General features: G+C 40.1%; 1 protein-coding gene across 3 annotated transcripts in view; it reads right to left on the minus strand.

Moving 5' to 3' along the window:
• The window catches only part of clcn5b (chloride channel, voltage-sensitive 5b), a 48435-nt gene extending 33622 nt beyond the window's left edge, over positions 1-14813 (minus strand). For 2 of the 3 annotated variants that reach the window (XM_080052150.1, XM_080052149.1), the window contains exons 1-2: positions 14079-14151; positions 13822-13974 (exon numbers count right to left, since the gene is read on the minus strand). In XM_080052150.1, coding sequence (XP_079908276.1) covers positions 13822-13974; positions 14079-14136 — 211 coding nt within the window. In that variant the 5' untranslated portion in view covers positions 14137-14151. Of the gene's footprint in view, positions 1-13821; positions 13975-14078; positions 14152-14530 lie in introns of those variants that run through there. The other variant, XM_080052151.1, reaches the window with a different exon arrangement.
• Positions 14814-15993: the final 1180 nt, after the last annotated feature.

The raw sequence follows: 15993 nt of genomic DNA on the forward strand, positions 1-15993 counted from the left end.
TTTCGATCATACTTTGTGTGCTACCAAATTTATTTTTGTGCTACTGATTTTTTTTGCTTGCTAGCACCAGTGCTACCACTTTAAAAAATAAGCGTACAGCCCTGCCCTTACCTAAACCTAATTCATTCCTGAATCTTAAAACCTAGTGTTAACCCTCAAACAGCCCTGTAAAGGACTGTCCCAAAGTGAGAACCGGACAAAATGTCCTCACTCTTAAGGTCTTAAACTCCAATTAGTTCTAACAAAATAAGTTGTATAAGTACACACACACACACACACACACACACACTCACACTAGATTCACACTCACACTCACTCACACACACACACAGGGAGCTGCATTGAAAGCAGTGAAAGTTTTAAACAAGTACATATAACAGCCACCAAACAGCAACAATTTAAGTCCCAACAACAAACAAACAAATCCCGACCCTTACACCAACCCTAACATAAACCTAATTCATATCTGAACCTTAAATCCTAGTGTTATCCCTCAAACAGCTCCTTTAAAGGCCTGTCCCAAAGTGAGAACAGATCACATGTTCCAAAAATGCCCTCACTCTTAACTTCTTAAACTCCAATTGGTGCACAAAAAAAGTTGTACAAGGCACACACAAATGCATTCACACACACACGTCACACACACACACACACACACACACACACACACACACACACAGACAGAGCTGCAGTGAAAGTGTTAAATAAGTACATATATAACTTGTTACTCAAGCCTGATCTCTATCTATCAGCAGAGTCACAGGAGAATCCAACAGCAAAGCCACTTCTCATATATGACAGCATGATGATGATACCACACTTAACTTAACACCAAACAGCTCAAATTATCCCAAAAAATCCCAACAACAAACAACAAGGCTCCTTATACAAATCCCAAACTCACCATTTTCAACCAGAACCTCCTCATCAATGTCCTCAGTCCACAGCTCCCACCCCATATCTCATGCCTTGGTAAAAATCCCCCCAAACTTGATTATCCACTATCCACTATGTCAGTGCTACTTACAACTCAAAGTGGAAAATGTCTTCCCTCTTTTTAAACACCACCAGAAGGGCACTCTCTCATTGGCTAATATAGATCTAGGGAATAAGCTATGATTGGCTCACCTATTCAGGAAGTAGATGGTGATTCGCTGAGCTGGTGGGAACTGTTTTCCTATAGGTCCTGAGTGTGAGTGTGAGTGTGTGTGTGTGTGTGTGTGTGAGTGAGTGAGTGAGTGAGTGAGTGAGTGAGTGAGTGAGTGAGTGAGTGAGTGAGTGAGTGAGTGAGTGAGTGAGTGAGTGAGTGAGTGAGTGAGTGAGTGAGTGAGTGAGTGAGTGAGTGAGTGAGTGAGTGAGTGAGTGAGTGAGTGAGTGTGTGTGTGTGTGTGTGTGTGTGTGTGCTCTCTGTGTCTTGCTCTGTGATTGGCTGAAATGTTTCACTGCGTAAAAGATGAGGTCATTTGTGTTTATAAGGATTTGACCGTTTGACCCCCGATGGCTTTCAGTGGAGACAGACTGTGGGATACTTACGCTGCGTTCCAAATCACATACTCTTTCTTTTTACTACACTACATACTAAAGTACAGAAGAGTTTTAGGGCCACAGGAGAGAGAAAAAAAAATCAGATAAGGAAGATTTTTTTTTCATTATGTCGAGAAATGTCAAGAATAAAGATGAATACTCCAAAATGCTATTGGATTTAGTGGGGCATTTCTGTATTTTCAGCATACTACAATTGACGTGCATGTATTGGGACATCCTAAATCTTTTTTTGGCATACTAAATAGTGTGGAAGTATGGGAATTGGAACGCAGGGACAGTTGTCAGTTCTGTGACACAGGGGGAAGAGGTGGAGATATTCCCTGCGTTCCAATCCCCATACTTCCCTACTATATAGTATGTCAGAAAAAAGATTTAGGATGTCGCAATACCAATTGTAGTATGCTGAAAATACATAAATTCCCCGCTAACTCCAGTAGCATTTTGGAGTATTCCTCTTTATTCTTGACATTTCTCAACATAATGAAAAGAAATCTTCCTTATCTGATTTTTTTTCCTCTCCTGTCTGTGGCCCTAAAACTCTTCTGTACTTGAGTATGTAGTGTAGTAAAAAAGAAAAAGTATGTGATTTGGAACGCAGGGACAATTTAACTTTCATTCCAGTTCATTCTAGGAGGGTGGGGTGCTTTTGTATATAAAATGCTTCAAGGCTCTTCTGGTTATCCTATCCAAAAGATATTCAGATTAAATATTACAAGAAAAAAAATGGTTAAGAGGGAAATTAATTCATACACATTAAAGGTGCAGTGTGTAATATGACATCATCAAGAAAGTTCTACAAAGTTCTAGAATGCAACACTCCCTGGGTAACCCCAACCCTTTCGAATAATAACAGAAGCTACAGTGGCCTTCAAGGACAAGAACAATTCTGAATTTTAAACAATGCATCTGATGACATTCCAACTATGACACTTTCAAGATGGCACTAGGCCTTGGTCCAAAATATGCAGAAATATGGACATATATGAGACCCTTTCTAAGGGAAAAAAAAATAATAAAAAAAAAAAATTCAGCTATTATGCACTAAATTAAACCTGCAGTGTGTAGAATTTTGGGTTTTATTTCCTAGCAGATTTTGTAGAACGTAATTATAATATCCATAAGTACATTTAATTTAGTGCATAATAGCTGAATTTTTTTTTTGGAATTATTATTTTTTCCCTTAGAAAGGGTCTCATATATGTCCATATTTCTGCATATTTTGGACCAAGGCCTAGTGCCGCCATCTTGAAAGTGTCATAGTTGGAATGTCATCAGGTGCATTGTTTAAAATGTAGAATTGTTCTTGTCCTTGAAGGCCACTGTAGCTTCTGTTATTATTCTAAAGGGTTGGGGTTACCCAGGGAGCGTTGCATTCTAGAACTTTGTAGAACTTTCTTGATGATGTCATATTACACACTGCACCTTTAAATGTACTTATGGATATTATAATTACTTTCTACAAAATCTGCTAGGAAATAAAACCCAAAATTCTACACACTGCAGGTTTAAACATGAATTCTTTAATATACTCCTGTATGTTGAATTCATTGTTTTTTTTTTTAAATAGTTTGCTCAATACATTTTATTTCCCCATAAACACATTTAAAAGTGAGACTGACGTGGAGGTACCATGACATTTCCTAACCAAAACTCATTTTAAGACCCGTCAAAGTCGTATTTAAGACATTTTGAAAGGGCTCAAATACAGTTCATGGGATTTAGGGCTTTTAACATAGACCTAGGCATGCTGACAGACAACTGAGAGTCTCTATTTAAAGGGACACTGTGTAACATTTTAAGTAAGTTATTAGCTAGAATCAATATCCTCATTCATAAATATGTCCTCGTTGGTGTAAAATCACCTCTGCCAATAATCTGAATTATCTTCCTGAGCGGAGAATTCCAAATATTAATATTACATTTTGTACATTGAGCAGGCAAGCCTTATGGAGGCATCCATGTTTTTGGAATGTCATCAGGTGCATTGTTTAGAATTTAGAATTATTCTTGTCCTTGAAGGCCATTGTAGCTTCTGTTATTATTCAAAAGGGTTGGGGTTACCCAGGGAGTGTTGCTTTCTAGAACTTTGTAGAACTTTCTTGATGATGTCATATTACACAGTGTCCCTTTAAGACCAAACACACAGGATATAATTTGAAACTGTAAAAAGCTAAACAATCCCAGCTCCATTTCAGTGTTGCGCAGTGCTGCTAACTGATCCAGTATTACCACTTCTCAGGAAATGGGTCAGCCACACACCCACACACCCACACACACCCACACACACACACACACACACACACACAAAGGGAACTGAAGCTAGTCATGCTGAGCTCAGCATTGGCTCCGTGTGTGTCCTGAAGTGACACAACAGACTATAATCTTACATTACTGAATATCAACACACACAGTCAGCCCCCTTGATTCTCTACAGAAAACTCTGGAAAATTCAACATATCGTGGTCATAGGACATGCCAAGACATACACACGCTAAGGCATCAATACAGAATTACTTTTACACACACACACACACACACACACCACACACACACACACACACACTCACGAAAAAGGCTGCCAAAAAGACACACACACACTCTCTCCAGTCAAGTCTAGACCTTTAACTTTTGAGGCCTAGTTGTCGTGGGAACTAGCTTCTCATATGACCCCCGTGAACATGCATTTCTAGAACATGCCAATGTCGAGACTCAAGACTTTAAATCATATCGAGTGTACCAGAAGAAATTGAATAAAGACGGAATGTGTTCTGTTCAATCAAATTTCATGTCTCATGGGGGCGCCCTTAGCACAGTTGGTAAGGCGTCCCCCCCGGGCCGGGCACAGCAGCAGACCCAGGTTCGATTCCCGCCCGCGGTCATTCTCTGCATGTCACTCCCCTCTCTGCACTATCAATAAAGCATAAAAATGCCCAAAAAATAAAAAAATAAAAATCATGTCTCATAACAACAGCCGTTCTCTGCATGTCACTCCCCTCTCTGCCCCATTTCACCTCTGTCTCTCTGCACTATCAATAAAGCATAAAAATGCCCAAAAAATATCTTAAAAAAAAAAAAACATGTCTCATAACAACACAGAGTTTTTCCATGTTGGGGGAAAAAAAGGAACATTTCGACACTTCACAGGAAAAGGAACCATTCTGAAGAATTTGTTACCAAGTCAGAATTTCCTTTCATTGTGGTTTTGTTGGACTAAACCAAAATAAAATGGAAAACTACAGAAGAAATGTTGTAGCCCTACTCATGATTTCATAAATGGCCCATCTGTAAAACTAAAATGTATTAATATAACATATAATACACGTATCAGTATGCGTGATCCTTAGTACTTTGCTACAGTAAGTTTTTTTTTTTTTTTATAACCTTTATTTATACAGGTATATCCCATTGAGACCGAAGACTCTTTTGCAAGGGAGACTTGTTTTCCTTTCCCACGTTACCATTCACACACACATTCATACACCGATAGCAGCAGGCTAACTATCCACATTCACACGAGGTAAGGTGGGTGAAGTGTCTTGCCCAAGGACACAACAAACATGACACAGGTGGCAGGGCGAGGGATCGAACCACAAACCCTTTGATCATCGGCCGACCCGCTCTACCACCTGAGACGCAGTCGCCCCAAGTATTCACGGCGCTTCACTTTTTCCACATGCAGAGAATACTTTTGTACATTATATTTTTATTTTTTTTATTTTTGATACATTTGCTAAGATCTCAAACAATCTTTTTTTAAGTCGTCATTATGGGGTTTTATGTAGAATTTTGAGGGGGAAAAGTGTGTTTAATCCAGCGTTATTCCAGCCTGTAACACAACAAAATGTGTAAAAAGTGAAGCACTGTGAATACTTTCCGTATGTACTGTAACTGTGTAGCATTATGTCAGGAAAAGTGTCAACTCCTGAAATGTGGCATCGACTAATTGATAACATGCTTCGGTCTCATTTCCTAGTTCTTTGATAAGATGTTTTTTCAGATCAAATTCAGCTGTAGATCAGGGGCGCTCCATATCGGCTACGGCCTTCGTTGCAGTGGTCGCGGGTTCGAATCTGACCCGTGGACCTTTACTGCATCTCTCTCTCTCTCTCTCCCTCTCTCTCTCTCTCTCTCTCTCTCTTCTCTCTCTCTCTCTCTCTCTCTCTCTCTCCCTCTCTCTCTCTCTCTCTCTCTCTCTCTCTCTCTCTCTCTCTCTCTCTCTCTCTCTCTCTCTCTCTCTCTCTCTCATCTCTCTCTCTCTCTCTCTCTCTCTCTCTCTCTCTCTCTCTCTCTCTCTCTCTCTCTCTCTCTCTCTCTCTCTCTCTCTCTCTCTCTCTCTCTCTCTCTCTCTCTCTCTCTCTCTCTCTCTCTCTCTCTCTCTCTCTCTCCTCTCTCTCTCTCTCTCTCTCTCTCTCTCTCTCTCTCTCTCTCTCTCTCTCTCGTAAAAAATTCACCTGTAGATTAAATAGCAAATATCTGGAGATTTTTATAGAGGAGCAACACGTTACCTTGTAAAATTAAATTAAACATTTACCAGTGATTCCGATCTCTATCTTAAAATGTGAAACTTAAATTACTTTTATCATTTAGCATAAAGTCGGCCAAGGAGGTAAAAGGTCATCCGGGGGCCATTTTGAATTGCCGTGAAGTCCATAACCAGCTGTCAATCAGTCACGGCTTTGCTTCTGTTGTAGTAGGAATTCCTCCTTCATCCCGACAAGGAAAAGAGGGATTTGCTGGGATCACATATTCTTCCTGTTGTCTCTCTCACATCCATATAGTCGGACTGGGAGCTACTTTACCATTCAAAAGCCACTGGTTCAATTAAACATTAAAGGTACACTGTGTAACTTTGGGTGTGTCAGAGAAGTGAACATTTTCTATCTAAAGGTATATTCTCATAAATAGACTAAATAAACACACTTTCTTCACAAGAAAATGTGATCCCTGGAACACTGTTTGAAGTTAGAAAGCTTCCTGAAAAGTTACTGTTTCACTGTTGTTGTTGTTGTTGTTTACAGCAGCAGGGCCCACAGTTTGGTTTGAAAAACATATTCTAGTCTTACATTTGGTTCCAGGTGCCTCAAAATAATTTAGTTCCGATTTATGACGATAGAGTTATTCAATACTTAGTTACATGTAAAGTAAATATGTTTTATAAACTAACTGCAGGCTATGCCAATGTTAACAAATCAGCCAATCGCTGAAGAAACTACATACTGTACCTTTAAGTGCATTAAAACATAGTGAAAGCGCTATATAAAAGCAAACAGTGTTATTTAGCTACACAACCAAACTCAAACAGACAAGTGGCAGGCAGCCCTAGAGTGGTCATAATAGCTCACCGGCTTACCTCTAAAACCTGTGAGTCATGATGAGTCATTGTTATCGCCACTGATGATTAGAGCTTTAATCTTTCTTTATGCTGATGAGGAGGTTGTTTGAGAGCAAAATACTTCCTGTATAAGAGCCTTTTGTTACTGAGGTCACTAATTCAGCCCCCGTATTGAAGGCAAGTGTATCTATATAGCACAATTCAGACACAAGGCCATTCAAAGTGCCTTGAAGTGCATTGAACTGAAGGCATAGTAAAAAGCCACGCATTGATTATTGAATAGAGATTATTTCACAATATATCATGTTGTAAAATACGACTAGGTAACTTTGAAATATATGTCTGCAAATAACACATTTTTTAAACTATTTTCTGTCCTGTTTTATACACACTGGCCACATGTTGCGGAGAAAATATTGTGATTCAAATAAAAGTGGGGGAAAAAAAACTCCACACAGGCAGTCACACTGTTGAAGCCAAATCTGTGACTCATTCCCTGTCTGTCAATCATTATATCTTGTTTACAACCTGCCTGATATAAAGTCCACCGCATATACACTAGCAGGACTTTTAGGATGTTATGTTATTTTAACGAGCCATAAAAACACTATTGGCAAAAAATGTATTCTTCATTTGGACAACAATGGATATTAAAGGTGCAGTGTGTAATATGACATCATCAAGAAAGTTCTACAAGGTTCTAGAATGCAACGCTCCCTGGTTAACCCCAACCCTTTGAATAATAACAGAAGCTACAGTGGCCTTCAAGGACAAGGACAAGAACAATTCTAAATTCTAAACAATGCACCTGATGACATTCCAACTATGACACTTTCAAGATGGCAGCACTAGGCCTTGGTCCAAAATATGCAGAAATATGGACATATATGAGACCCTTTCTAAGGGAAAAAATAATAATTAAAAACTTTTTTTTCAGCTATTATGCACTAAATTAAATGTACTTGTGGATATTATAATTACTTTCAACAAAATCTGCTAGGAAATAAAACCAAAAATTCTACACACTGCAGGTTTAAGGAAGAAGCGTGGATTTAATTGAATGAATTACTTGGCAAAAAAAAGAGCAAAGTAAATAAGGGAACCAAGAAAACATTAAACGCTACCTCATAAAACAAGAAAATACACATAACTTGGCAGCCAGTGTAAAGTCTGAGCCATTAAATATAATTTACTAGTGTTTTACATGACATTTGTGTATAAAATATACTGTAGTACTGTACAACTTGCTTGGGGATTTCCCTCTCTTCCAGTTATTTCCTAATGTGGTTTTTGTGGGACTTTTTCCTGTATTCAAAGTTGGATATGGTCCACTTTGTTTTCCCTCCAGGTTTTTGTGAAGTACATTTTGGAGACTTAACAGTTGTCTATTCATTCAAATGAATACACTTCTACCTCATTCAAAACGGGGCCGGAAAAACAAGACGTATTATTGGCCGAAGCTCCTTTAGCCTTCCGTCTTAATACAATGATGAGGAGTCAAGTGGTTTCAAGAGTCAACGCTTGTAGATGAAGATTTAGTTCAAGTAGGTTTTTTTTAAAGATAATTTTTTGGGCACTTTCAAGCTTTATTAGGCAGTACAGAGTTGAAATGGGGAGACAGAGAGAGAGAGGGAGGGGGGGGGATGACATGCAGTAAAGGTCGACGGGTCGGACTCGAACCCGCGACCACTGCAACGAAGGCCGGAGCCAATATGCTACACGCTCTATCCACTACGCCACCGGAGCGCCCCGAGTTCAAGTAGTTTTTAAAGAAAATGATATGGACATTCAAAACATCAGGCCTGTTTTGAGATTTTTTGAGCACTTTAAAATATTTCTTAAAAACAATCTAGTCTAATTTTTCCTCTGATGATCATTAATTACATGTTACAGCAAACGAGACCATCAGTACAAAGAATGCTATTTTTAGATAGTTTTTCTAAATGCCTTTGTCATGGGTATACGCTCACACAGGAACTACAGCAGAACAAAAATGATATAGAGGCAGCTAAGGCCACACAAAGCGAGGACAAGCAGTTACATGCTCACTTCCCCTAGAAAGCAAAGGATTTCATGGGAAAGGCGATCTTTAGTTTGATAAACACAAAACGTTTCACTCCGTATTGGATGGAGGAATGAAAATCACACTGAAAACAACAACAAACACAATGCTTAACACTGTGAATGCACTTTGTTAGGGGCATTTGTAAATGGACTCCACTTATATAGCGCTTTTCCCTGGTTTTTCACAGACTCAAAGCGCTTTACATTGTTTTGTATACACATTCACCCAATCACACACACATTCATACACCGATAGCAGCAGCTACCACGCAGGGTGCAAGCTAACTATCGGGAGCAATTCGGGGTTCAATGTCTTGCCCAAGGACACTTCGACATGTGGCGGGTAGGCGGGGGGGGGTCGAACCTCCGACCCTGCACTCCAGAGGCGAACTCCCTGCACACTTCGCCACTGTAGTGTTACTGCCTGGCTCAAGAACTCCTTCCTTACTCGCAGGTTGTTAAAGGTGCACTATGCAGTTCCAGGGGAGGGGCCTTTGTTTACATTTGCAGAGCCTGCGGTTAGTTCACAAAACACAACTCCTCATGTAATTCTTAGTTTTGAATAATTCTATCATCATAAATCAAAACTAAATTATTTTGAGGAACCTGGAACCAAGTGAAGACTAGAATATATTTGTAAACCAAACTGTGGGCCCTGCTGCTGTAAACAACAACAACAGTGAAACAGTAACTTTTTCAGGAAGCTTTTCTAACTTCAAACAGTGTTCCAGGGATCACATTTTCCTGTGAAGAAAAGTTTGTTTATTCAGTTATGAGAATATACCTTAGAAAATGTTCACTTCTCTGACACGCCCAAAGTTAACAAAGTGAGTGAAGTGCCTTGATATCCATCCCCAAGCCAGTGTTTGGACTATCAACCTGTCTGCAAACATTGGAAGTTAATTAGTCCCTGAGCAAACGTTTCCTTTCCTACAAGGCTAAAGACATTAAGACGGCACTAAGAATGGCCTTTAAGAAGACTTGCTGCTTGGCAACGAGTTCAAGTGTGCGTTAATGAGCAGTAAGGGAACCCAACAGAGTGCACTTTTCTACGGTCTACAGAGGGGAAGAAAGGGAGATGATGAGAATCTAAAGATTCACAAAGGTCTGGGGCTGGGCGATAATGCAACAAAAACAAATGTATCACATGCATATTTCCCATACTTATCAATATTTATCATCTATGTACTGTAGGCATTTTTTTAATGTTTTTTTGGCATTTTTTTATGCTTTATTGATAGTGTAGAGACAGAGTTGAAATGGGGCAGAGAGGGGAGTGACATGCAGAGTACGACCGCGGGCTGGAATCGAACCCGGGTCCGCTGCTGGCCGAGGCCCATGGGGGGGACGCCCTACCAACTGAGCTAAGGGCGCCCCTCTGTAGGCATTTTTAAAACAATATATAATGTGATAATGCTGCAGCCTTAAGAAACCAGATAGTTCATTCGTTAATGTCTGTAGTTTATTAACATGTTTTTTTTAAGATAATTTTTTGGCATTTTCAAGCTTTATTAGACAGTACAGAGTTGAAATGGGGAGACAGAGAGAGAGAGAGAGAGAGAGGGGGGGGGGGGGGATGACCTGCAGTAAAGGTCCACGGGTCGGACTTGAACCCGCGGCCACTGCAGCGAAGGCCAGAGCCGATATGGTACGTGAGTCTGACTCACAATTATACAAATCAGTCAGAGGACAAACGGGAAAGAGACGTCAGACGGAAACATGGCAACTGCGCTGATAAAATCACAGACATACACACACACACACAGACAGACGCACACACACACACACACACACGCAAGTTATGATTTTCTAACTCAAAACCACTGTGTAATTTAAAAATACAGGGTTGTCAGATGACTTCTATACACACACTCACTGACTCACTATAAAAAGAAAATGTAAAGCTGACAAAGTGGAAAACATTTGGTTGGATTCAACAGAAGCTGCAGCCAGACAGAAAAGCCTTTTCAGACAAACTTCCTTCCTGTTGGCAACTGTCTTATCTTTCTGTTTCAACTAGTGGTGGTGGTGACGTCATAATGCCATCAGCAGTATCCAGGCAGACAATATACTGACATCAAAATCCACTTTGGGTGTGTCGGAGAAGTGAAACATATATTCTCATATCTTACTTAACAAGCTTTACCCGCAGAAATATTAAATCCCTGGAACATTTTTTTTTGTTTTTTGTTGGAAAGCTATACCTAAAACGTACTGTTCTTTACAGCAGCAGGGCCCACAGTTTGGTTTACAAACATATTCCAGTCTTGTATATTTGGTTCCAGCCAGGTGCATCAAACCAGTTTAGTTTTGACTTATGATTATAGAATTATTCAATATTAACAATTACATGTAGAGTAAATATGTTTTTGTCAACTAACTGCAGGCTCTGCAAATGTAAACAAATCCCCCTCCCCTAAAACTGTATACTGCACCTTTACAGTTAATTGAAGAAAATGACAATATCCGATAGCACACATTTCCCATTACACTTGTGAATGTTTATGCAATTTCTTCAAATGTGCTGAAAAAATGTATGACGCACAAACTTAAGTATAAAATCAGGAAGCTATATTAAAGAACAAGGAAGCACTACTAAGGTTGAACTGACAAATCTTAATAAAAAACTAAAACTTGGGGCGCTCCGGTGGTGTAGTGGATAGAGTGCGTACCATATTGGCTCCGGCCTTCGTTGCAGTGGTCGCGGGTTCAAATCCGACCCGTGGACCTTTACTGCAGGTCGTCCCCCCCTCTCTCTCTCTGTCTGTCTCCCCATTTCGGCTCTGCACTGTCTAATAGAGCTTGAAAAATGCCAAAAAAGATGTCAGAAATGATTTTGACTCAAGATATTTGCATACAAACCACTAGAAGAAAAGAGAGCGCAACAGCATTTTGTCTGGATAACTTTTTTGTTTTGACGAGGGAAGAAATTACCCATAAAGATAATGTGATAAGACGATGTCAGCAGTTACCAGTTGGTTTACATATACGGGGCTGACATTGGCATAGCCTTCAAAACATTTTTATCATGCTGGTGTACTTATTGCTTTGGCTCCTTTTGAAAGAACAATAACTCTCTTCTGCTGCTGTTTTTGAATAAGAATTACTTTGAGGAGAGCTTTTCGTAGGATTTCAACTTCTCCACAGCACAAATTGACCAGAATGCATTGCAGCAGGTTTTTTTTAAATCAATAACAGTAGCGTCGTTCGACTTGGAGCCGTCTTGCTCAGACTTGCGCAACTTTGACGCGCTTCTTGCTGAGCGCACAACAAAAATGCTGCAAAAATGGTGTGCGCTCAGCAAGCCGAGTTTGACATCTCAAACGAGGCTAATGACTCTGTTAGATCTCGTCAGTAGCTGCGCACATTCAAAAACATAAACTTGTCTCTCACAATAACAATGCAAACAACCTCCCTATCATATGTTTAATGTTTCCATTATTAGGCTACTTTAGACATTTTTGTTAGAATTCTGCTCTGGTTAGCTGTAAGGCAACGCAAGGCAAGGCAAGTTTATTTGTATAGCACAATTCAGACACAAGCCCATTCAAAGTTGAGCCGTAGTTCAATTCAAAAGTAGTAATTCAAAAGTAGTAGTAGCCAAATTCGTTTGGCTACGGCCCTTCGTTGCAGTGGTCGCGGGTTCAAATCTGACCCGTGGACCTTTACTGCAGGTCATCCCCCCTCTCTCTCTCTCTCTGTCTCCCCATTTCAACTCTGTACTATCAAATAAAGCTTGAAAATGCCAAAAAAAAAAGTAGTAATTCAAAGCTGTAGTAAGTAAGTAAGGCCCCTTCAAAGGGCACTGCTAAGGTCTTACAGTGACGACACAATGACGTCAGCGAAGGCACCATCAGTTATTAATTAACATATAAATCTTTTCTCTGTGCGTAGAAGGTTATTTTCCGGTAATGGGAAGTGTGTTGTTCAGATGTCAACTCAGTCATCTCAGCTACGAGCTGTGTGTGTGTGTGTGTATGTGTGTGCGTGTGCGTGTGCGTGTGCGTGTGCGTGTGTGTGTGTGTGTGTGTGTGTGTGTGTGTATGACAGACAGAGAGAGAGAGCAGAAAAAGGCATGCCATGTGTAACTGATTATTCAGATGTATGACTGCGACTCACTGAAGTCATGTGACACTCGACACTCAGTCACTTACACGCACGCGCACACACACACACACACACACACACACACACACACACACACACACACACACACACACACACACACACACACACACACACACACACACACACACACACACACACACACACACACACACACACACACACACACACACACACACACACACACACACACACACACACACACACACAGACAGAGAGAGAGATATATCCCTTATCAGAAGACAATGTAACTGACACACACTGCTGGACCATGGAAATGAGCTCACCTACTTATTGCTCAAGTTTACTGACATGATACATACTGAACACTTCCACACTGCCAAACACACTACATTTACAAAACCATTCATAAAATAGAAGACAAACAACTCTTCTTTAGGGAGAACTTTCAACAATGACTTTATTTTCAGACAGCGATTAGGGGATATAAAGACTACAAGCTGGCGTTTATCCAATCCTTTGATGTTGCCATAACATTTAAATAGCCTAATTAGTGAGTTTCCATGACTCATACACACTCCTAAATGTCCTCATTGCATTTAATTGTATCACTTGAGCTCACCAATGTTTTAATGGCCATTTTTTAACATACTTTCCCGACAAATGTTTCTATTTCTAGTGCTTGCATGCTTAATTTGCATACTTTAACTGAACCCTTTGCCTTCAAACTAACAGTATGAGTGCTGTAGTATATCTATGGTGCTGGTTAGTTAGTTAGTTAGTTAGTTACCAACCTGAGTTGAGAGGGGGGTCGTCATCCGTGGAGGAAAAGTCCAGTGTGGCCCCTGCTATGTCCACCATGTCGTCATCATCATCGTCGCTAGGGTGATGAAGGCCATCGAAGCTCCCGGAGCGATAGTCGCCTGCGTTTTCCATCCTTTGCAATCCTGTTTACAAACACAAACAAGAACGGGTTTTTTGTCAAACACGGAGTTGTAGGTCTAAACATACTAGCTACAGTGTGGATGTAGCCTTAGCAAGTACGTGTTACCTCGGTTAGTGTCGCCTGCTGTATATTTTCGATACGAGCTAGCCCAAAACTCAAACATTGTCCTACTACTCTGTCTGTCACCCCCACAGCTCGCAGTAGTAATGACAGCGCATCTCCAGTTAAATGGAAGTTTATTAAGCAATCATTTCCGCTTGATTTTTTTTTCTTTTGCGACTCTGTGGTTACTATGGGTTACACCTCAAGCCAGCGGAACAAACGCCTCAAAAAAACGAGAAGAAAAAAAAAACGAAAATCAGATTATTAGCCTAGCTCGCCTCGCGCTCAGCCGTTACTGCCCTGTCAAACCAACTGAGACAAAAAAAAATAACCGTTGAGCTTACTTCGGCTAAACATTAATTAATTTACAGCGCCTGAACCGCTTCAAAAACACGTATTCTTCAACTAAAATACAGACGTAATAAGATTAACTTGAGGCCAAGACTTTACTTTACCTTAGGGGGAATTATAAACGTAGCCGCCCTGCTCCTTGAAGAAAGTCTCGTCTTGTGATTCGGATTTTCTTTTTTTCGCCCCGCCGCGGCGACGTCTCCTGCTGTAGACTGCAAATGTCAACAGTAGCCAATGTAAACTTCACGCCTCCCCCACACAGACAAAAAGACAAGAAAACGAGCAATTTAAAACGATGTAGGTGCGCTAACGGCCACCAAACTAAGCCATTATCTCGATTAGATAGCCAAAATAATGAAATTGTGCAGTTGCAGTATGATCCCGCAGTGCGTGTTGTTTTGGCCCACTTTAAACTGTAAAGCTCAACAACGTTCACCGCAACTTCCGCTTAGCTAGCTGGCTAATCCTACTGAACAAAATCATTGCTGCTTTCGCTACCAACGGACTTCTTTCATAATGATTTTACTTCATTTTAACATGATTTGCCATTTACAACTTTATTCTTTGCATTGTGTTAAATCGTGTCTGCCTCTGCGTGACGTCAAATGGCGCAGTTTAAATTATTTAAAGGGAAAATCGCTCAGTTTCCGGTTGGTCTGCCCTTAAAACATTTGACTTGACGCGCCAGGAAAACCAGTCGAGTCAAGAGCTATCGATGCTTATCCAAGTGGGTCAGTGGAGCAGTTCGACTCATCGGTCATCAATATTCAAAATAATGAAGTCATATAATAATAATGCCCAAATGTGCCCAACCTACAGTCTGTGCCAAACTGGAGTCTTACCGCTATATCTTGAAAACATACAATATTGTTATACATGTTGAAGATACCATTTCTAATCTTAACTAAGCTGCATAAACATAAATCAACGTAGGGTTAGATAAAAATAAAGGTAGCCTACATAACAAGAATTAAGAATAGGACTAAAAAGAGAACCTATACAGAGTAGCCTATACGCCTTCTACAACACGACAAGGCAATGTAATCTATCTGATGTGTGTCATGTTTGTTGTTATCGCATGTGCACTGGGGCCATTGCAATTCTATTAAAAAAACTATTAAAGGGCGACACCTTGTGGTTATTTATCAGAACTACAAGACCGATGTACAAATTCAAGGTACTTTTTTCTGTGAATTCCCATTAAAGGTGCAGTGTGTAATATGACATCATCAAGAAAGTTCTACAAAGTTCTAGAATGCAACACTCCCTGGGTAACTCCACACCTTTCGAATATTAACAGAAGCTACAGTGGCCTTCAAGGACAAGAACAATTCTAAATTTTAAACAATGCACCTGATGACATTCCAACTATGACACTTTCAAGATGGCGGCACTAGGCCTTGGTCCAAAATATGCAGAAATATGGACATACATGAGACCCTTTCCAAGGGAAAAAAAATAATTAAAAACATTTTTTTCCGCTATTATGCACTAAATTAAATGTACTTATGGATATTATAATTACTTTCTACAAAATCTGCTAGGAAATAAAACCCACAATTCTACA

The sequence above is a fragment of the Ammodytes marinus genome (genome assembly GCF_949987685.1).
Source record: "Ammodytes marinus genome assembly, chromosome: 23".
Taxonomy (NCBI): Eukaryota; Metazoa; Chordata; class Actinopteri; order Uranoscopiformes; family Ammodytidae; genus Ammodytes; species Ammodytes marinus.